This window comes from Lissotriton helveticus, chromosome 2_1, assembly GCF_964261635.1.
Source record: "Lissotriton helveticus chromosome 2_1, aLisHel1.1, whole genome shotgun sequence".
NCBI classification, from domain to species: domain Eukaryota; kingdom Metazoa; phylum Chordata; class Amphibia; order Caudata; family Salamandridae; genus Lissotriton; species Lissotriton helveticus.
In genome coordinates, this window is record NC_136059.1 from 824131667 (window position 1) to 824155014 (window position 23348).

At 45.5% G+C, this 23348-nt stretch overlaps 1 protein-coding gene across 4 annotated transcripts in view; it reads left to right on the plus strand.

The window, feature by feature from the left end:
• DMXL1 (Dmx like 1) overlaps positions 1-23348 on the plus strand; it is a 2287446-nt gene that overhangs the window by 185487 nt on the left and 2078611 nt on the right. For all 4 annotated transcript variants that reach the window (XM_078675553.1, XM_078675555.1, XM_078675552.1 and 1 more), the window contains one exon: positions 9038-9116. In XM_078675553.1, the coding sequence (XP_078531679.1) occupies positions 9038-9116 (79 nt within the window). The remainder of the gene's footprint in view (positions 1-9037; positions 9117-23348) is intronic.

The following is a 23348-nucleotide window of genomic DNA, read 5'->3' on the forward strand; positions in this document are numbered from 1 at the left end:
ACCTGCTTGCAATCCTCTTGCTAAAAACAAACTGTTTTGTACTAAATCGAAAGAAAATAACAAATGTGTCCCATTTCCTACGTCACTAGGTTCTGCGGGATTAAGTCATAATAACCTGCGGACCTTTGATGAAAAGCTAATTCCCATCAGTGACAGTCTCAGCACCCAGAAAAGCAGCAAGGCTGGACAGTGATCGCCAGAGCGCCATCCATGATATCTCCAAAGAATCATACTTGCTCCATCAGACGGCATTGGACATCACAGAACAAGTTTCAGTGCAAAAGAACAAAAGAGAAGGATATCTATTGCTTTGAAGTTTCAGTTTTCTCACCTGTCATGTGCTGGTAACCTCTGACAGTAGTCAGTCCATTGAGCCCCTTGGCCTGAGTTTTGGCCACACCCCCCCCCCTTTCCTTTTCTTGCTCCAACGGAAAGGCAGTGCACCGGAGGATCCAAAATTGGCAAAAGGCATTACATTGTGGTACCTATGATTAAATGAAAGAGCAGCCCGAGCATCCTCTGACATTGAAAAGCGAGTGTTGGAGTCTGAAAGTGTTGCTGAGTATGAAAGCCTGTTGCTCTTTCCTGATTAATAGTACTTGGGTCTGCATGAGATGATCTGTGCCCATGATCAATGGAGAGCACACTATCTGTAGTGCCTGCCACAGAGGAGAGATATTGGTGCACTGCCTTGAGACGTTGAGACTTTCAAATAAGCTGCGAGTGTTTGCCAGGAGGGCACTCCGACGGATACTGAGAAGGACCATTTTCATGAAAGACCTGAATGAAGAGGCCCATGCGGAAGAAAACAACACAAGAGGATTTGATGAACAATAGAAGCCTGCCGGAGAGGCTTGGACGGACTCTGGGTATTTCCCGTGCGATTGCATAAGATGGGTGTTAGGAGACTAATTTTTGCTGTTTTGCTGGCATTGTTTTAAAGTAGTATTCTGTTTAGTAAAAGCAGAATAAAGTCCATTCTCTGTGGAAGAGTATCCCTTTTCATCTGAGAGCATTAATAAGGATCACCAATGTTTCACCTGAACATATAATAAGTTACTGAAATACATAGGAGCCATAAAAAATGTTACTAGATAATTTTAGGATTTGCTTTCTGCTTAGAGTTGTGAAAAATGATAATTTTGTTTGTAATAGTGGTCATTACTTTCTCCTGTTGTCCATATGTTCTTAATAACATGTTTTCTAGTATTTTTAAGCATGACATTGTCTTTTGTGGGTTGGATTGTTTTTGCTACCCAATTGACATCTGTACCCACCTCCCAACCTATGTCTCTTCCTACTACTATTTATTTGCATTCTTTCCATACTTTACCTGAACATGAACTGGTTAGGAGGTCAGAGTTTACTAATAATTCCTTTGTACAGCTTCTGCATCAACACCAGTTAGTAATGAGCACCACTAATTGTTGGGTGTGTTGTCTTATGCCACATACCACAGATAGAGGTATTCCCTATTTGGTTCTGTCATTTAGTTACAATGGGTCTGTATGGGCATATCAGACGATGTTTATTTATGCCAACGAAGTCTATCCCATGCGTTCCATGAAATATAACTCGAATAATAATGCCTTAGTGAAGGGAATAACGGATAATATTGATATCGATTCAGATACAGACTGAGTGATTGCCTACGTAAGGGCAAAAGGAGGGACTGAGGTTCTGTGAATTCTGAACCCGTGGGTTCCATTTTGTGTATGGCAGCCAGTTTTGTGGTTGCCCTCACATAGGCCATGATTGTGGCTGAACTAGTCTTTTAAGGACATGTACACCTTAGCTCGAGTTCATGCTGACTCCTGTTTGACCTGAGTGAACTGACCTTGTTGCCTGAAGCTGACCTTGTTAAACCAGTTCCTGCCCTTTAGCTGATCAAGATTAAGGATCAGAGCACAGGACATCATAAAGGTTTACTGCACACACACATGCCTTATGCTACTTCTATCTGTTTCTTGTTTTATGGTCTGTTTATGATATGGGTTGTGGTCCTTTTATTATGGGTTTGTCCGGCTTGTGTAAGAAGGAATGTTAGGCATTTTGCATGCTTACAACAGCAAGGACTGCCCCTTACTTTTATGCTGAGTTTTGTAACCCTGAGCATATAAAAGGGCTCTGTTCTCTGTATTTCTCAGACTACCTCATTCAGTTGCTACGGCTTCTGTGTGACGTGGCCTCACTTATTACATTTAATAAAGATGTCTTTTCATATTTTCACATCTGTGCTAAGTTCTTTTTTTTATTAGTAAGTATTCCCTGAGAATGAAGACTACATTTCTTCAATCTGCTCCCCAATGCTGTGTGGGGGTGTACTCTAATTTTTAATATCCAAGAAGGACTGCTCTATCAGGCTGATCCTTGACTTCCAGCCTTTCATATGGCCACTCTACAAGACATCATCCTGATGCTATGTCAAGGTGGCATCATGCGTTCTTTCATATCCTCATCAACCAGCACACCACTAATGCCTTTGATAAGTAGAGGACAGTACCAGTTCAAGGTGTTTTGATTTGGAGTTGCCGCTGCTCCAAAGCTATATTTGCAAAGTCTCTAGTGGGGGTGGCAGTACACCTGTCATACTCTACTCTTCTTTCCATATTCAGTTGACTAGCTGACCAAGATCAGCAGCAAATGGAAATATCTAGCAAACACTCAGACGACAGTGTCTCTACTTCACAGCCTAGGTTTCACCATCAATGCAAAAAAAAGAAATCACATCCTCAGCAGCAGCAGTTTCATAATTTCCATGGTTCAGTCTTAAATAATGTAACAGGCAATGTATTCCCCTACCATTAGAGGGTGATGGCATTCCAACAGCTGCTGGTTCAATTTCATACACACTGTCTGTTACTGTTCGACCTATAATGAAAATGTTGGGGATGTTGACTTTATGCATAGCAATTGTACCCGTTGACAAGTTACATAAGCGCCTGCTACAAGAATGTCTCTTAAGATAGTAGGAACAAGTGTATGTCGACTGTGAGGATATGGTGTTGGTAACTACTTGGGCCCAGTACTTTATGCTTTGATGAAACAGCAATAATCTGTTGTTCGACAGGCCCTTTCCAGACCCCCTTTTGCTGGTGATTATAACCACATATGTCTCCCTCGTGAGGTGGGGTGGTTCACCCCCACAACAGGACTGTCCAAGGCACCTGCACCCCTTAGCACCAGAGGCATCTCACAAACTGCTTGGAGCTTCAAGCTATCAGGCTAGCTCTGAAAGTGTTGCTCCCACTTCTCTGGGGGAAAACAGTACTATTAAAGAGAAATTGCACGACAGCCATGTTCCACATCCAAAGGCAGGGTGTGACTCACTGTCTCCAGGTTTCTATGCTAGTTCACAAGATTTGGCTCAAGGCAAATGGAACAACGTTCACTTGTTGTTGGAGCACTTGCTGGGAGTGGCGAACAACTATACCGACCTACTCAGCAGGAAACACCACTTGGTCCATGAATGAGAATGCCATCCACAAATCCTTCATCGGGTACTTCCAATGGTGGGAGAGTCCAATGATCAACCTATCTTCATCTCCCAAAAATGCAAAATGCCATAACTTCAACTCCAGCTATCCCCACCCATAGTTCATGGCCCATGCTCTATTGATGAACTGGTCAGGGATATTTGCCTATGCCTTTCTGCCTCTCCCCTTCATCCCATACATGGTGAGGAAGATGAAGTAGGTGTCCCTGACCGTCACCCTAGTCACATCAACCTGGATGAGATAGCCCTAGTATTCAATCCTCTTTAGAGATGTCAGTCAATTCTCACTGGAAACTCCCACAATACACCAGACCTTCTCACTAAGCTGTAGAGTTGGCTCAGACACCCAGATGGAAACAGCTTAACCTAGCAATCAGGCACCCTTAAGCTAGATTATCTCAGTCTTCCAGAGTAAATAATTTTATCATGCAGGTGGTGCATTCATTGCCACATCTCCAAACAGTTATGTCCTTTCACATTTTCCACACAGCAGATTGCGTCTTACCTTCTACACTTATACAAGGCAGGCTGTGTCGGATTGTGACAAACAATAAAAGTGTCCCCCAGTAGCTAACCATATAGTCAAAAAAGTGGCCCACATTTGCATATTAGGCCACTTTTGAAGTTGATAAAGACATGCTGTGTGGGTATTCTGCAAGGTGTGGGAGATTGCATGCATTTGTATTTGCTGCAGGTGATGTTTGTGGTAGCATCAGTAAAATCAATAGTAAAAATCTGCCCACCAGATCAGTAAACGGGCCCACAAATTTCTAAACAAATTGTCTCTCACACTATGTCAGACTAGGCCATTGGGGGGGTTGCCTGATTGCCCTCTAGGTCAGTCCAACCCTGAAGGCAGGCTTTGCTTACACCTCTACATGCTTAGACTTAACCACGTTGATAATGTACCTTCAAAACAGTCGACACACTTCCTTGTTTAGAATACCAGTTATTAAAGCCTTCATGGAGGGATTAAAAAGCCCACAAAGATGCACATATCTGAAACCTCACTGTAGCCCTTACCTGACTATTGGGTCCCGCTTGTGAGCCTCTACATTTATGCACACACAAGGAGATGATGGACGGAGTGCTGAAACTTTTCAGACTCTCACTTCTAGTCAGAGATCTGGGTTGAATCCATCATCATTCTTTAGCTGACTTCGCCACCTCAGTTCAGACCCAGCTATATGCAAATCAGTCTTGACCCTGTGCCTCATGGGAACAGTCCAGTCCGAACTGCCTAGCCAGGTCTTCCCTGAACTGGAAACAAGCATTCTGGGACCACTTTCTGGATAACACCCTTCATCAGCCAAGCTAGCTTGAATCCAGTGACAAAGTGAGCAAGGGACCCACGTCTGGGCATACCCTGCCCACTTAGGGCGAACAAAGCAAATACAAGGAGATGATGGACTGAGCGCTGAAGCCTCTACATTTATCATAAACACTAGGATCCGCCCTTGATGGGTTTGGTAGAGGATTACTTAAATCAACGGTCTTGTGCATTACCAACAATGGTTGGAAACACATAGTGTTTCTTAAATACCCCTCACACACACACACCAAAAGGGCCCTTGGTGTCATGCATCATCATAGGGGTCTACGCGGCGTGCTACTACCTGCGAGTAAGCTAGAGCACTGGTATTTGTTCACTATGTGTGGTGTAGAAATGAGTGACTTGAAGGGTCAGGTGTGAGTGAAAAAGTGAATGTTAAAAAAATACCTAGCTCCCGTGGAGTAGAAACTTTAATATTCCAAGATGCCAGTATTGTTAAAAAGGTGTGGGTCTGAGGTGTATTGTTTCAATGTACAAAGCCTCCTGTGTGTGTCAACATGTTTCGAAGCGTTCTGCTTCTTCAGGCAGGTCAACAGATACCTACCGATCTCACATAGCTCGTTTGACAGTGTCAAAAATGATGTGGTGCTATATAAACAGGTAGTGAATGCTAAGTGTTAGAACCAGATTAGTCTTAATAAAATACGATACCAAAAGGAAAGTCCTTAAGGGTAACCTGAAAGAGAAACACAGCATTTAAAAATGTCAGGTATGCAATGCATTCCGTGTGCAACAGTGGTGACCTGCAAAGGAGTGATATATATACACTGCTTATTAATCATCGTTGACTTAGATGTGATCGATTAACACTGGTGCAGTGTCCTGTAAAAAAGAGCCCATACAAGACGCACAAACTTTTTACAGAAAACACACACTCTACATGAAATACTCCATGGTTGACTTTGCAGGTTCTGGAGAAACATTGTAATCTGATATGGGAAGTAAAAAATGATGCTACACAGGGATACGCATTTGTTGTATGGAAGGCGAGTGCCTCATGAGCCTTAGAAATGAGGGGGACAAGGTGCCTTTTGCACTTTGCATGTGAAGAAATAGGCATCAGAATGGTCTCCAGTCCATTGTTGATATAGACGGGATGTAAAAATCTGAAATGTCGAGGGTCTAAAGGCCGACTTCCCTATAGCGGCTATGCTGAACTTACATGCACCAGGGTACCACCTTGTACAAACATCTCCTCCTTGCGGCTCCGTGGATACACTGAGACCCCGAGGGGCCTTTATTTATACTGGCCTTAATTGTTTAGTCTTTCCGCCGTCAGCTGTCTAAATGCAGCGCGTCTAGACCCGGAAGAACCGTTGCGTGCTACCCGCTGTCGTGTATCTGTGGATTCACACTTCCTTGCTTGACCCGGATGCGATAATAGAATGGCCTTAACTCTAGAGCGCTAAACCTGAGGGCTGGTTGTGGTGTCTGTTCAAGGTTTACAATGTCCTGATTGACCCAGAAGGGGAATGTAATACGGGGACTTCCGGCCTTCTTGCCACTAGGGCGCTAACCCTATTGGTTAGTGCTCGACTGTGTGTGTGTGACAAAAGTAGGCTCAGTTTGAAACGATTGATGAGAAAAAGGAAAAAGGATATTAGTATCTTAAAGTGTAAATATACATAGAATGAACATCAAAAAAGGGCTTAAAGTCTAGATACGCATATGATGGAGGTGAAACGTGGTCGCGTCACCTCTCGTGTAGTGGACTGCAGTTAAGGAGAGGGTTGTCTGGTCTGGTACAGCAGGTAAAAAAACTAAAATAAAGGAAAATGGTTAACCCAGTGTGGCGGGGTACATTCTCATAGTCATTAATGGTCCCCCAAGCAGTAGGCACATAGTTTTGGGGCCGGTAAAGGAATGAAAAAGCCTGAATATCAAAGAAACAGTTGTGGTTATGGGGACTTTCACCAGGAACTTCTATAAGAAAAATGCTCATTAAGAGGCCTCATCGATGCTGGCTAAATTAAAGTATAGACATTACTGGTGGGTCCAGTGTCATAAAAAAGTGAATTATGATCGTTCTTGTAAATAACACTAGACGCTGGTATCCTAGAAGGAAGTATCTCATGCCTATTCAGTTCAGGTGAATCCACAAATGACTGGAGACCATTTTAATGCCTATTTTCTCACCTGCAGAGTGCAAAAGGCACCTTGTTCCCCTCGTTTCTAAGGCTCATGAAGCACTCGCCTTCCATATAACAAGTATGTATCCCTGTGTAGCATCATTTTTTACTTCCCATATCTGATTATAATCTTTCTCCAGACCCTGCAAAGTCAACCATGGAGTATTTCATGTGGAGTGTGTGTTTTCTGTTAAATCTTTGTGCGTCTTGTATTGTCTCTTTTTTTACAGGACACTGCACCAGTGTTAATCGATCACATCTAAGTAAATGATGAATAATAAGCACTTTATATATCACTCCTTTGCAGGTCACCACTGTTGCATTGCATACCTGACGTTTTAAAATGCTGTGTTTCAGATTACCCTTAAGGACTTTCCTTTTGGTATCGTATTTTATTAAGACTAATCTGTCTCTAACACATAGCATTCACTACCTGTTTATATAGCACCACATCATTTTTGACATTGTCAAACGAGCTATGTCAGATCGGTAGGGATCTGTTGACCTGTCCTGAAGATGAAGTATAACGCTTCGAAACATTTTGACACACATAGGAGGCTTTGTACATTGAAAAAATACACCTCCGACCCACACCTTTTTAACAATACCGGCACCATGGCATATTAAAGTTTCTACTCCACAGGAGCTAGGTATTTTTTACCATTCACTTTTGCACTCACCCCTGACCCTTCCACTCACTCATTTCTACACCACACATAGGGAAAAACTATCAGTGCTCCAACGTATTCGCAGGTGAGAGCACGTCTCATCCCAAAGAGGGGCACGAAGACCCCTATGATGAAGCATGACACCAAGGGCCCTTTTGGTGTGTGAGGAGTATTTAGGAAACACTATGTGCTTCCAACCATTGTAGGTAATGCACATGACCCTTGATTTGAGTAATCACCTACTAAACCCCTCAGGGGTGGATCCTAGTGTTGATGATAATTTGCAAGGGGAGGTCGAATCCACCCCCGGTGTTCTGTGACGACACCACCTCTCCACTCCCTCCTGTGTTAGTAAAAGCTTCTACATTTATGACAGATAACATTTCTTGTCATGGAAGGTATGTTTCTCGATCATTCACCTCCCTCAGACGTACGTGTGAGCGCCAAGCTCTTACAGACCAAGAATTTCCTGTTTTTTTTACAGCCACAGTCTGTAATTGAAAGAGCCCTTCACACTCTGGATGTCAAGAGAGCACTTATGTACCACATTGATAGAACTAAGCCTTTTAGAAAATCTACTCAACTTTTTGTAGCCTTTGTAAAACCCCACAGAGGGCGTGTTATCGCAAAAGATAGTATTGCCAGTTGGATAGTTGAGTGCATCTTGACTTGCTGTGCCAAGGCTAAGTGCACACTCCATGTGCCCCATAGAGCCCATTCTGCATGCAAAAAGGATGCAACCTTAGCCTTCTCCGGTAATATATCTTTAACGGAAATATGCAAGGCTGTTGCTTTGTCAACAAAACGTACATTCACCAAGCATTTGTTGACTTTCGTGCACAAAACCATGCTTTAGTTAGCCAAGAGGTTTTAAGAACTCTGTTGCAAACATCTGTATCATCTACTTGCTAGCTGCCACTTTGGAGAGGGACTGCTGTATATTCTATGAAGAGCATGTGTATCTACAGCCACACATGCTACGAACAGAAAATGTTCCTAACCCTATAATTATCTGTTTATAGCGTGTAGCGCTGTAGATTCCCATACACCCACCATCATCCCCATAAGCCAGCAGTGATCACATATATTGTTTTCCCTGTCCTTCAATATGGACAGCAAACTCTGTCTTCAACTCTTCCCTCTGTTTACATGAAACAATCTGAGGTGGAGCCAATGTGCTGCTTCATTTTGGACCAAGAGTTGAGTTACAGAAGGTTTCATGACTCCAACTTCTTTGAAGAAAAACACGTTTCAAGCGTCTAGGCTTAACACTAGATGACAGAATTATGCAGAGCTTGTGAATCTACAGCATTACATACTATGAACATGATTAGAGGGCAATTAACATTTTGCAAACATACCGATATATATTTTTATAATCATTAATGTTTCTTTTTTATTTAATTTGTAGGGAGCATATAATCAGTGGCAGAAAAGTGGTCAGTTTTTGCTAGATTCTTTAGCACATAATGTCACATGGGACCCAACAGGTAAGAGATTTGTATTTTTTGTACACCTCAAAATCATAATAGTGTTGTGTAAAGTCTTTATATTTTGTGAAGAAATTAGAAATGGAGCATTTGGAAGTATGCTAATTATTTACAGAACATTTGCAAATGTCTACCTTGTTAATGCTGTATTTATTTATTACCTATCTGATGTAAAGTATATGTAAATAGTCACTGCATGGGGAAATTGGATGTACATCATTCTATTTGATAAAAAGGCACTGGAAATGTTTTGAGATGTTTAGTTAGTGGTGTGTACAGCCCTTTTGTGCAACAGTATTGAATGTTATGTAAGTTCACAAAAAAGGTCTTCGCTGAGCTTCTACATGTGATGAGTAGGTCGAAATGGAAAGATGGACTGCCCTCAAATAACATCAGAAAACACAAAGACCACTCATAATTCCACAGATAACTGTTAATAACAATGTTTTTTTTTCAAAAAGATGGATTTTTTTACCATTAAAAATGTTATGTTTAAACTCAGTCTGGATTGACTAAGGCAGAGGATTCTGTTCACTAACAACTGAAAACATTCCTATAGTTGCATGTTTGTAGATATTCAAGAGCCTAAAATATCTCTGACTGGGCGCTGAATCCAGGATAACATTTGTCAAATAGAAATGTTTCTGTCCAACGTTTATTTCAAACTCTGTCTATGTGAATGGGAACATTTCTGATAGAGACTCTAACTGCAAATTCCTTACATTGTGAATTTCTTCTCCAGGCGCTAGACTAGAGTAGAGACTTAAATTCGTTTCCTTTTCATTAAATTTAACATTCTTTTTATTGACGGTTTTGTAAAGCAGTGAAAAAAGAAATGCATGAAATGGGCTAGGATAAACATCGGTTCTATTATCAATCGCATCAGCCTATAGTTACCACTGCAGGTGTTGTACATTATTATTTTTTTTTAGTTCAGTAATTTTTATTGAAAAAAGACATATATACAAGGTACAGAGTAAAACACATGGGGAATGGGAAAAATAAGGATGGAAAAAGAAACGCCCGGGGGGGGGGGGGGGTGCGGGGGGGGGGGGGGAGTCGTGCGAACAGTGTCTCTATTGGCCTGTGCCTGTAAGTCCATAGTCCATGTTCTCACGCTGGCTTCATCCTCTTCTCGTTTTCCTTTAGGCTTCCCCCGCATCCCTTGCGCGCTGTTTGATTGTCTTCCTACCCCCCTGGTGGCGCGAAGAGAAAGGAGAAAGAGAGGTGTAGAGATATAGAGAGTGTAGAGAGCAATTGTGTCGCTGAGTAGGTGATGCATGTGGATTGTGAGTGTTGCCTAGTCTGGGCGTTCAGGGAGGCTTATGGGAGGACAGGTAGTTGTCTAGCGACATCCACATCTCGCTTTTTTTCCCGGCGTTCGGTAGGCTGTTCGTTGTTATGGTGTCGGCTGCCTGTAGGAACGTGACCCAGTTGAACCAGGCTTTAAAAGTTGCCTTTGCTGTGTCTTTCCAGTTGGTCAACACCATCTTGACCGCCGCTGTGAGCAGGAGGTCAATCAGGTCCCTGTCATTCCCAGATGTTATTGATGGGTCTGTGTACCCCAGTACTAGGTAGTGAAAGTCCAGTGTTAGTGTGGCGCCTGTTAGGTCGTTGATGAAAGTGTTTATTGCGTCCCAGAATTTCCTGGTTTTAGTGCAGTGGAAGAGTAGGTGTGCCAGGTCCCCTTTCTGCTTGTTGCAGTTCCAGCAGGAATCATTTTCTCTGATTCCCATGGAGGCCAGGCGTGCCGGGGTCCAGAAGGCTTTGTGTAACAGCCAGAATTTTGTCTGGTCTAGAGTCGTTGTCGCCATCCTTCTTGATGATGAAGACCAGAGGTCTGCTCTTTCCTCCTCACTGAGCACTTTCCCTGCCACTGCCTCCCAGTCGGCTATAGCTTTATTATTTAGTTTAGACGCTTTGGGCCTCAGGGCTCTGTATATGTGCGCTACTTGGTGTCCTATGATGTTCAGGCCGGTGGCATATTGTATTATTGATGGGGTGAGATTGTTTAAGCCTGCTTTGGCGATTGCCACCCTTATCTTGAGGAAGTTATAGAGCTCTGTGCTATCAAACTTGTATCGTTCTTTGAGTGTGTCAAAGGCTATTTGATTCCCTTTGCTCTGTAGTTGGCTCACCGTTATTTTAAGAGTAAAAATGCATAGGGGGTCAGTGCAGTGCAAGTCTCGTGATCAAGAATTGCAGAACAAATATCCGCTCGATAACTGGGAGTGGAGAAAGGGTTGGAAGCTGTGCAGCAGTTAAAGAGGGAGAATAAAAACCGGGCACAAGGGATAGGCATGAGTGATTGTGCTTGGGACTTAATGGGGCGGGAAGCACTGCGTGGGCTTGAAAAGGAGGGGATAAGTTACGTTGACGGATGCGTCCATCCTCCTAGTATCGAAGGGCTGTGCTTTAAGCAGCTCTCCATATCCGCACGGTGCCTTCCAGTGTATAATCGTGCGTTTAGCTAGTAGCAGGGCGGAGCTGGGATGCAAAACGAGCTACTTGGCGTTTCTTGCATCTGAAGATGCAGATGGTGCTGGCCTCCCAGGAGTGAAGGTCAGGGAGTTATGTAACATCACAAAGTATGGTATGTATGTTTTGCCAGAAAGGATGCAGCACTGGCATGACCATAACATAGGACGGAGGTCCACTTCATCTGAACTTTAGCAAGGGCAAGGGCTTGCACTGTGTGCAAGTATCTGTTAAGTTTAGTGGGGTGAGGTATGCCCGGTGCAGAATGTGGAACTGTATTTTTTTTAACCATGCATTCCTCGAGATAATGTGTGGAAATGTCAAAGCCCGGGATCCACTCCCTATCATTATCGTTGAGCACCCTCCTGATCTCGTCCTCTCATTTGGCTAGTGCTTAGCTGCCACCAGAGCTTGCTGCTTATCCACCATGATTTGCTTCAAGTTGGGGATCACCGATGAAGCAGACCTTTAGTTCGAGGGGAGTGTCCCTCAGCTGGCTGGCCCCCTGCCTTCGTTTTAGTGCAGCCAGGTTGGACGTGTTGCAGTTGGCTGAGGCAAGGAGGTGCCAAAGTGGCAGTCCAGCCAATCCCATACTGCCTTAGGGTAAGTGTAAAATTGAGTCTTGGCCTGGTGTATTATTTTGAGTCTGGCTGGGTACAGCAGGGATTATTGGACTCCCACCTGCCTGAGACGCTGCTTCACCTCAAGGAATGTGGTGCGTTGGCTGTTGGAAGCTAGCTCTGTATATACTGTACCAAAACCAGGTATAGTCTGCACGGAGTCCGGGGAATCCCCAGAGGTATAGCAGAGGCTAAATTAGACAAGTACTAACAGCTTTCTTTGTGGTAGTGTGGGTGAGCAGCTAGGCTTTATTGTATTTACTCACTGAAGCCTGATGGCACACAGTCGGAGACTGAATCCAGACCATTTGGTTAAGTATAAAAAAAGGTATACTTATGTTGTCTTCCAGGGGATCCTCATCAATAGTCAGAAGCACCTGAATATTCCCGCCCATGCGCGGGACCCCGGATTCACAATCATATGTGTGAAAAACATATTTGCATCTTTATATATATATGTACTACAAGGTGCCCTGAAGCTTTGAGAAGGCACACGCAGTTCTCTTGCTAGCCAGCTTTAGGATGCAGCTTGTCTTTTATGCCCCTCGGATTAGCATATTTCGCCGACGCGTTTCGGAGCAAAGGCTCCTTCTTCCTGGGCTGCTATATATATATATATATCAAAGCTCCAAGGTTCCCACCTGTTGGAGACTCACTCTAACATCCACTGCAGCAACCTTCATGAGGTAAAAGCCGGTTCGGCGGGCGGATCCAGTTTACAGCATGCCTGTTGATTCACGCCGGACGCGTTTCGTGCTCATTGCACTCTTCAGTGGCGCGATATGTATATATATATATATATATATATATATATATTCCAACAAACGTTTGCCTGCAAGGAGTGAGCCCACGCAGGTAAGTTACGATTTGCCAACATCTTTAATGGGAGAATAGCACTGAAACACCAGCAGAGTGTCTTCGCTGTAGTAATAGACCAGCCCGACGCGTTTCGTGCTATGAAGCACTTCTTCATGGGCTAAAGGCTGTCTGTTGGAAAAACGCCGCGGCAGTTGGAAAGGCACTTTTGAAGATTTCATTCCACCTGCCCTGGTGGGCGTGGCCACCCCGTGGCCTCCTGGTTAGTGTAGTGCCTAAAGTCTTCCTCTAGTGAGTTGCCGTGCGTGCTTCCTTATTTACAAAGTTTTAATCCCAAGTGGGTTGCAGAGAACCACAGATGCCGGTACTTCACGCATCATTCATCTCACATCGGCATACCCGTTCCTGAAGCTGTTACGTCTTCTGGCAGTTGTTCTTGGGTGGAATAAACTACCATCTTCAAGATACTAGGACCGGCTGGTCCAGTATTCAAGCGTCTACGAGTCATTGAGTTGCTTATGTTCCCCCTAGAAATTAGTTTTTCTCATGTTTTGATTGTAATGTTTGTGATATTGTTGTTTGTGATGTATTCATAATTTGTGTAATGTTTGATGCAGAAACCTTTTTTATTGTGTAAACATTGTGTGTTTTTCCACGTATGTACAGAGTATATATATTTTTGTAAATATTTAAATGTACAGTCTTTTTTCTGTTACAAGCTTTGTGAAAATGTGAAAAGTACAAAATGATTGACACAAAATAATCATGTCGAGGGTGGTCACAATAAATTGGTCTCTTACCCTCTTAAAAATTTGATTGAGTAATTGTGGTGCGGGCACTGTGTGTTTTTGCCATCTTCAATTAAGGCTGCGCTGGCCAGAATCCAAAAGAAATGTAAGCCGGCATAAAAGGACCCTCCTTTCTTGAAGGCAGATCCACCTGCAGACTCTATGATCGTAGGCGCGGCTAGAAAAACGTATGCAGTAAACACATCTTCCTCAGTTCCACCAGACAAGGAAAGTAGAGCCCAAGACTCCTGGGGAAGGAAAGTATGCGGATCTGCAGCGTCCTCGCTGAAGGTCTCGAGTGCTGCAGCCTTATTAGGCCGCTATGACAGGGCCTTATGGAACTCCCTGGACCGTTTCAGAGAAAAGCTCCCGAAGGAGGACCAAAGAGACTTGGAGGAAATAATCAAAGAAGGATCTCTGGTAGCCAACCAGGTGATCAGCACAGCGGCAGATGGTGCTACGCTGTCGGTGCATTCCTATGCACATGGGATTTGCGCAAGAAAATCTGCTTGGTTAAGATTAACGGCAGCAAAACCGGATGCCCAACAATGGATCCTTAATCTGCCATTCTCTGGCTCCTCTCTGTTTGGTAGCCACGCTGATGAGGAGATGGCAAGAATGAAAACCGAATTAGACACTCTCAAAGCTGTGGGCTTAGAAAAGAAAAAAGAATTCAAGCGAAGATAGAGGCCCAGCCTGCACAAAAACTACTAACAGAGGGTTCAAACCCCTCAATGGTCGCAAAGCAAGAATCAAAACAAGTCGCAGTACCAAGGCCGAAAATCATCCAGAGACAGAGGAGGTCAGATCCGCAGGGAAGCAATGAGTGTGAGCTTCCTCTAGCATTGTTGCCCACTCCAGTGGGAGGAAGTGTATCAAATCATCTAAAAGAGTGGTGCAACATAACAAAAGATCGGTGGGTGCTCAGTATACTGCGCAATGGATACGCACTATGTTTTCGGGTACCTCCAAAGGACATTCCTCCTTTAAAGAAAAAAAGCCATTGAAGAGGTCCCCACTGCTCAGCGAGGGAAGGGGGTATATTCCAGGTACTTCCTTGTGCCGAAAAAAGATCAAGAGCACAAATTCAGGCCTATCCTGGACCTTCGATCGCTGAGCAAAGTCATCTTGAAGGAGAAGTTTCGCATGTTGGCGCTTCATCAAATATTTCCACATCTACAAAAAGGAGATTGGATGTGTTAGATAGATCTCCAAGATGCGTACTTCCACATACCCATCGTTCCACGTCATCGCAAGTACCTGCGATTCTTGGTCGGCAACAAACATTACCAATTCAAGGTCTTACCCTTCGGTCTGAAATCCGCACCACAAGTCTTTACCAAATGCATGGCAGTGGTAGCGGCTGCTTTGCATCGAAAGGGTCTGTTTGTTTACCAGTACTTAGACGATTGGCTCTTGAAGGGACCATGCCCTCGGGTGGTAAGGAACTATTTTCAAATTTGTTTGAATCTGCTCCACCGGTTGGGCCTTCATGTGAACATGGAGATATCGGTTCACCGGCCTACTCAGAGAATCCATTATTTGGGCTCTACTCTGAACTCAAACATAGGAAAAGCGTTTCCTTCGGAGGAGAGGCTTTTATCGATGAAGCAGAAATGCAGTACTCTCCTTCATACAGATCAGCCAACGGTCCAGCAAATAGGATCTCTGCTGGGGTTGATGGCATCTTGCATATTTCTCATTCCCAACTCCAAACTGAGGATGAGACCTTTACAACAGGATCTGGAGGACAAATGGGATCAGTCATCAAGTCACTGGGAAGACTGGACTTTGCTCTCCCAAGCAGCAAAGTCGTCCATTCTTTGGTGGACTCGACCGAAGAACCTCTTGGTTGGAGTCCCTTTCCATCAACCAGTTCCGGAGCAGTCCTTGATCATTGATGTATCCCTGCAAGGATGAGGAGCGCACATGGGTTGCCTGCAAAGGCAAGGCCGGTGGTCCAGCAAGGAGCAGTCTTACTATATAAACATGTTAGAACTGCGAGCAGTCCATCTAGCTTTAAAAGCTTTTTAGCCATTGATAAAATCCAACTCAATTCGAATACAAACAGACAACACGACCACAATCTATTACCTCAACAAACATGGTGGTACACGCTCTTGCCCACCCTCCCTGGAATCACAAGCGATTTGACACTGACTTCTGGCCCGAGACCTTTCCATCACAGCAGTGCATCTTCCAGGAGAGCAAAACGTGCGAGCAGGCGCACTCAGTGGGCACTTCGAAGATCAGCCAGACTGGGTGCTCTACGACAAGGTGGTGGCAGACATTATTCGTCAGTGGGGTCAGCCATCAATAGACTTGTTTGCAGATGACCAAAACAAAAAAGTGCCACGCCTTCGCATCCAGGTTCTACCGACCAGGGATGAGAGGGAATGCTCTTTTGATGGATTGGTCCTGAGCATTTGCATACGCCTTTCCTCCACTACCTCTCATCCCGAAGGTGGTGTCCAAGCTCATCCGATCCAACATGACGATGCTATTGTTAGCACCAGACTGGCCTCACCAGTGGTGGTATCCAGACCTATTACAGCTGTCAATATGCCCCCACAAGAGGCTGCCGTTCAGATCGGACCTTCTGACCAAGATGGACGGGAAGATTCTTCACCCCAGCCTTCCCTCACTGAACTTGGCAGCATGGCTCCTGAGATCCTGCAATACGGACACCTGAATCTACCTCAGGATTGCATGCATATCTTGAAAGAGGCCATCCACGAGAACATCGTACGCCTTTAAGTAGAAACAATTGTATGTGTGGTGTGCACGTAATCATTTTAATACTACAACTGGGCAGGAAGAGGTAATTCTTCCTTATCTCTTTTACTTGGCAAAACCAGGTTCGAAGTATTCATCAATCAGGGTGCACTTGGCGGCCATTACGGCCTACAGAAGGGCACCCAACCAACCTTCCTTTTTTCAACTGCAGGTGGTCAAGGTTTTCCTACAGGGTTTGAAGAAGGTGCATCCCCCTGTTCGACCTCCTTCTCCTCCTTGGGAGTTGAATCTAGTCCTTTCCAGATTAATGGGCCCTCCCTTTGAGCCCATTCATAAAGCCATGCTGCAACACTTAACATGGAAGGTTGCTTTTCTGGTGGCGATGACATCAGCGCACAGAGTAAGTGAGATCCAAGCATTATGTTCCAAGGAACCATATACTGTGTTCCATTACAACAGGGTAGTGTTGAGAACACATCCTTCTTTTTTGCCAAAGGTGGTGTCTGATTTTCATGTTAACCAGACTATTTCTCTCCCCTCTTTCTTTCCCAATCCTGCTACTCCAGCAGAAAGTTCACTCTGTTCCTTAGACCTTCAGAGGGTTCTCAAATTCTATTTGGAGGGAACAAAGGCCATAAGGAAATCAGACCAATTGTTTTGAAATTATTGTGCCATTAGGACGGGCATTCCAGCTTCCAAACGGTTCGTTTCACGATGCATTAGATTGGTATACCAATTGGCAAACAAACCCCACTAGGGGGAAAGCAGCTACAGTAGCTTTCTTGCATAACGTACCAATGGATGAGATTTGCAAGGCAGCAACCTGGAGATCGGTTCACACACTTTCACGAGGCATTACTGTCTCGACTCCGACTCCAGAGCGGATACTCAAGTAGACCAATCCTCCTTGAAACATCTGTTCAGATGATAAGATATCTGTGTTTTCAAGTTTTTATATGAGCTTGATTTGTAGTTCCTTTTCCTTTTTGCCCGCAGGTGGCAGGCATGAGGTTTGCTATTCTATTCAGGTGCTTATGACTATTGATGAGGATCCCCTGGAAGAGAAGGATTAGTTACTTACCTGTAATCCTAGTTCTCTTCCAGGGATATCCTCATCAAAGTCATAAGCAACCCACCTGGCTCCCCGGGCAAAGGAAAACTTTAAATGTCAACTCTTTGTGCCCTGGCCTTTGGGTCACCGCAAAGAACAACTGACCTAACTGTCACCCCCGAGACATGATGGGAAGCTATGAGTCATGGCCGCCTTAAAGGCACGGTGCCAGTTTATTTCTATGTTCCTATGGGTTAGCTTTTCAGCTTTACTATGCTATCTTTCTACAATGCAGCCTGTGAGCTGTCCATGCTTTTAGTCCTTTTTACAGGATTGCGCTAAGTGTTAAGCATTAAAACAGTTTTCAAACATACTTTGCTGTTTGCTTTTTCCCTGTTTTTAATGTATTGTTTGTGGTATACAAGGGAGGTCCTTAAAGCATTATTCAGCTTTTGATGTATGGAAGGCTGCATTTACGGTAAGTAACTAATCCTTTTATTTCTAGGACCAAGCAGGACTTGGTACGGGTAAGTAAAATGCACTTTCAATTGTATAAAATCACAAGGAAATGCAATTGGGAATGGATTTGCAATTGTTACAGGTTGATATATCCTTAAAAAACTGCTTAAATTACTTAGAAATTCGTTTTCATTACTTTTGGATTACATCAACTACTCAGGGTGGTATTGCTAGATACTACACTGTGGTCCTACAATACAAGGTAAGATTTCTTTGGGTTTGCAATATAGTTGCTTATCTTTCACACAAAAGTTCAGCTCGACACAACATTTTTAGGGACAAAACATCACAACATTAATTCCTTTGGAAAAAAAGGTTATCGGTTTGCAGATAAGTAAACGACCTACAAGAATAGTTTTTGGAGGTTAGAGCCAAGGTTTCCCAAGATTCAGTTAGGCACTCAAATTTCACCACCAGCAGCACCGGTGCCACCGGGTACAGAGTGTAGGGGCCCAATGTCAGCCAGTGTGTGCTAAGGGGGCCTTCGGTCATGGGCTGCTTACAGAAGGCCACTCTGGATTGGGAGCAAAGCTCCTGGGGTTAAGGTCAGCATTGCAGGGCCAACAATCAGCATAGGAGCTGCACTACCAGCAGCACGGGCTGACAGGTAAAAAGTGCCAAGGTGACGTCAGGGGCCCTGTTGATTCCAATGGAGATCTTCGGTTTGGCAAAGATGCTGCAGGCTCGGGCTGGGACACTTCCTGAAGGCGACCACCTGCTGGAGTGGTAAGTTAGGTTCTTGGGGGATGCCTGGACACCATTTATTGGGCCACCCGAGGCCGTCTGGCATCCGGTGCAGGAGTGTCTTTTGATGTTGGGTCTTCTTACCAGCTGCGGTCGGGGGGGGCCTTCAGGTTGAGGCTGCAGGTGTCGGCTTGAAGCTTGAGGGAGGTCGGCAATCACCAGATTGCAGGTCAGGATCGCTTGGGAGACCTCCTCCTGTTGTTGTCACTTGAATCCGTGTCGTGGCGTCGGGTGCAGGGTGGTGCAAAATCGATCCGGATTCTGTCGGTGACTCTTTCTTTGAGCAAATCCAGTGCTCAGGGGAGACCGAGTCTGTAAGGGCAGGTCCTCTGGGTTCTGGGGTTTCTGCTGTAGGCAGGCCGGAGTTGGGACAGGCCAGTAGGGCTGGGGCCAAAGTAGTTGGTGTCCTCTAATTCCTGGGTCAGCACTGCTATTCGGTCCTTCTTTTTTCTCTCAAATCTGAGGAGGCAAGGTTCAGCGTTGCCCCTAAATTCTAAATTTAGGGGCCATTACAGGGGTGTGCAGGTCGGGACCAATGATTCCCTTTCTTTTGGTGGGTACACCCCCTATTATGCCACCCTCCAGTGGGAGGGGGGTGTTAGCCTCTTTCTAATTGGCTGGGTCCCTTCATCTTCTAGATGGAGGGAACTGAGACTTGTGCTTCACCTTGCCACCTCCCCCACCTAAGGTGTGGGGTTGGCAAAAGTGGTCACACCTCTCCTCCTAACTCGTGTTTTCCACCGATTCTCCGACCCAGAGTGGGGATCAGAACCGGTGAGAGCCAGTTAATGGGGGCAGCAAAAGGCAGGCACAGCTTACAAAGGTAGCAGGCTTCATGGGCCTTTGTTTCTGGACCCAGAGAGTGGAGGTGCTCTACCCAGGGGTCCAGAAACCTGTCTGGTGGTGGTAAATGGCAGGCACCCATTCAGGAACCACACTAGGGCTGGCTCTTTTTCAGGGTTCATCCCCAAGATGCCCTCTGTATGCATTTTACATTAAATCCCACACTGGCATCAGTGTGGGTTTAATATGCTGAGAAGTTTGCTACCAAACTTCCCAGAGTTCAGTAAAGCCATTATGGAGCTGTTGAGTAAGTGAAGACCAAATCCCCAGACCATATACTCTTTATGGCTTTACTGCACTTAAAATGTCTAAGAATAGACTTAGACATTTTAGGGAGATCGTGCTCATGCAACTGTACCCTCACCTGTGGTCTAGTGCACCCTGCTAGAGCGGTGGCTCACCTATAGGTGCTGTAGCCCTTGGAGGCCTTTACTAGTCACAGTGCTCTTGGTACCCATTGCACAGGCCGAGCAAATTCCAACTGTTAGGCCAGTGCCAGGCAGCGGAGGTTCTGCATCACCCAAGTTTTGCTCCAGGCTCCCCCAGAGCTCGCTCCAGGCTCCCCCAGAGTTCGCTCCAGGCTTCCTCAGGGCTCGCTCCTGGCTCCCCCAGGGCTCGCTCAGGGCTCCCCCAGCTAGTCTCTATCCGCCCCTAGAGCCCAGTCAAGGGCAGGCATCATCCACTGAAAACTGGAGAGTTCCAGGGCAACATGTGACGATGGGGGGTGCGAGGTCCCCCTGAGGTATATGCAGTGGCGGTCCAAGGGCAAGGTGCTAGCCGCAGCAAGAAAACAGTTAAGGGTTTAAGAGTCCTGTTGGCGGACGCTGGCCTTCTTCACCCAGATAGGTAAGTTCACTGTTCCCCAGCACGTTCCCTCGCAGATACTGGTGTGTTGGCAGGTTGTTGGTAGGGCTCCCTGCTCCCCAAAAGTCGCTGACGTAGGGTGAGGAGGGGGCCCCCTTAGCTGTGTTGCAGTGTGTTCTCACTGGGGGCACTGGCCTGCGAGGTAGGTTCAAGCCCAGACCGTGTGGTGCTTCTATCAGTCTGTCCACAGCTAGTGAGTAGATCAGGGCAGGTGGGTGTCCCCCTCCCCAAATCCCAGGCCTCATAGTGCGGTAGTATCTCCCATGTGGGGGAAGCATGGGCGGGAGCAGGTCGTCTGGCATCCGGGCAGGCCCTGGCAGCCACATGTGTTCCTGGGGCACCCGATCGCCCCCTGTAGCGTTCCACACACGTAGGGATCCACTTCTGTGATGAGCACCGGACAAGCCTACTGCAGGTGTTTGTTGGACTGCTTGCTGCTGCCCTCACTGCCCGCTCAATCCGCAACAGTGTCATTGGCTCCAGTGTCAAGGGAGTCTGTGGGTCTTCGTGTGTCTCCAGGCAGCTCGTCGTGGCAAAATTGGGCATGCCACAGTCCTCACCTCTGGTTGAGATTGCAGGTGGCGTGACCTCTGCTCCAGGCTCCCCGGCCACCCCTGCAGTTACGGCCCTTTCCAAAAGCAGAAGTTCCGCCATTGGCAAGGCACGCCCGATGGCGTTTATAGATACTGTGCCACCATGATGTGTGCGGGTGGACCGATAGGCCAAGGAGGGCCGATGACCCAGTGCACCAGCAGTAGCAAGAGCCCAGTATGGTGTAACTTCGTTTGAGGTGATTATGATGGACTTCAAGCACGGAGAGTCGTTATGGCGCATTCGCCATTGCTGCCTGCCAGGCCACACAACTTCAGTCAGTTCCTTTGCGCGTCCACATGTGATGGAGTGTGGCTCCCGGTCTGGTGTGTCTGTTACACATATGATGTTGGGGCCACTACAGGAGCGTCACCTGCGCCCTGTTAGTTCCTTTCTTTACACACCTACTGACGCGGATCTCTTCATCTTGTCATTCTGACACAGATTTCCCTCAAAATGTTTCCAAAAGTCGTGCAGCATATCTACCCCTTAACAGAACAGGGTTCAAGCCATGTAGGTCTGGTAACCAACTGATGTTGATTATTGACATTCATGGTAATTGTCTCTGGTGTCAGTGTCAAACACGGCTCGAAGTTCTGTGAATGCTGTAAAAAAAAATGAATAAAAAGGCCATCGGAGAAAGTGAAGCTGAGTAATCAGTGACCAAAGTCAGAAAGTCAAAGAAGTGTTCCTGATCGAGGCCACAGGCATAGATTCGTTCCCACCCCACTCTCAAGGAAACTTACATGAGCGGCCTTTGTCGAAGTCATGCAACTCTGGTAAGAGAAAGAGTTTGCACAAGAAACACAAAAAAACTAAGCACATCTCTGAGGGTGGTGATCTTTTGGGCAATGCCTCCAGTGTCTTCTTATTTCACAGAAATAGCTGCTTATCTCTAGAGACAGTACCAGGCCGAACATTTGGGCAAAACACCAAACACTGCTCCAGAAAATAACCCAGCCAGAAGGAAAAAAAACTGCTAGAAAAACATTCTAGCTGGTCGGGCAAAACAGCAAGCGAAGGACCGCAACTAGACAGAAGAACAGAATCCACTGAGTCCAGAGAGTGAGCAATGTTATAAGCACCCTAGCGACACACCTGGACTTCATAATAGTAATCCTTTTATAGTGGCAAAATAGGACATGATAGCAGTAAAAAGATTTGGCCATCTTGGATTGGCATAACAAAATAAAGAAAGGTAACAAACAATATTTTTTTTCAATTGATGTCATGCACAGAGCCAGCAGTGAATATATATTTCCTTTTCAGCCTAGTAGGATCGAAGGGATAATACCAATTTATTCAGAATAATTCTCCAGCTTATGGCTTTCAATATACAGGAGACTCGCCCCATACTTCCCTGTGCAGTCAAGAACGACAGTCACAGAGCCCCTGTTACCATTTAACAATGACCTCACCAATATCCCGATGTGCACCTGGGCCAAACCAGGATCTTGCTCGCCGATCCGTAGACCGGTAGCAAGCTGACATGGGCCTAACCTGGGAGATCCACACTTTATTATCCAGCATCACACTTTGTCAAGTGGTTCAAGCTTCTACAAATTGGCGGACCCCGACGCATTCCCTACCGCTCCACCTGAGAGGGAAACAAAGCGGATGGAAACTATTCTCCTCGACTAGCCTTGCTCTAAGGTCCGTTCATAGATCATGCCTCATGGTGTGATATGCATGTGCACTTTGGAATAAGGTGGCAGACATCTTGCCGGTTAGCCAAGAAGAACTTTGTCCAACCCTGCAAAGCCTAATTTTGGACAAACAAGATATGGCAAAATATTCTATTTGTTCTGGTCTGAACACTGGTGACTGTCTGAGTCTGGTAGTTGGAATCAGTGTGGTGTTCAGGTGGCACAACTAGATTTCCTTCCCTGCCTTTTCCTCTGATGTCCAATCTTTAATGAACATGCCGTTCAACAGCTCTCAGATTTTTTTAAAGTGAAGTCTGATTTGGCCTTAGAAAGATTTTAAAACAGCAAGGCCACCACCTTATCTTTATGCCTACCTTAGCTGGTGCTGCAATTTCCCCAACAGCATTGACCCTTTCAAGGCTGTGGGCGGGGTTACAAGCAGAGGCCTTTCCAATTTGGGCCACAGCAACAAAGGGCATCAGCAGCAACAGGCCCACCAGCCCTTTCGATCCAGGCCAGGGATCAGGGCAACAGCG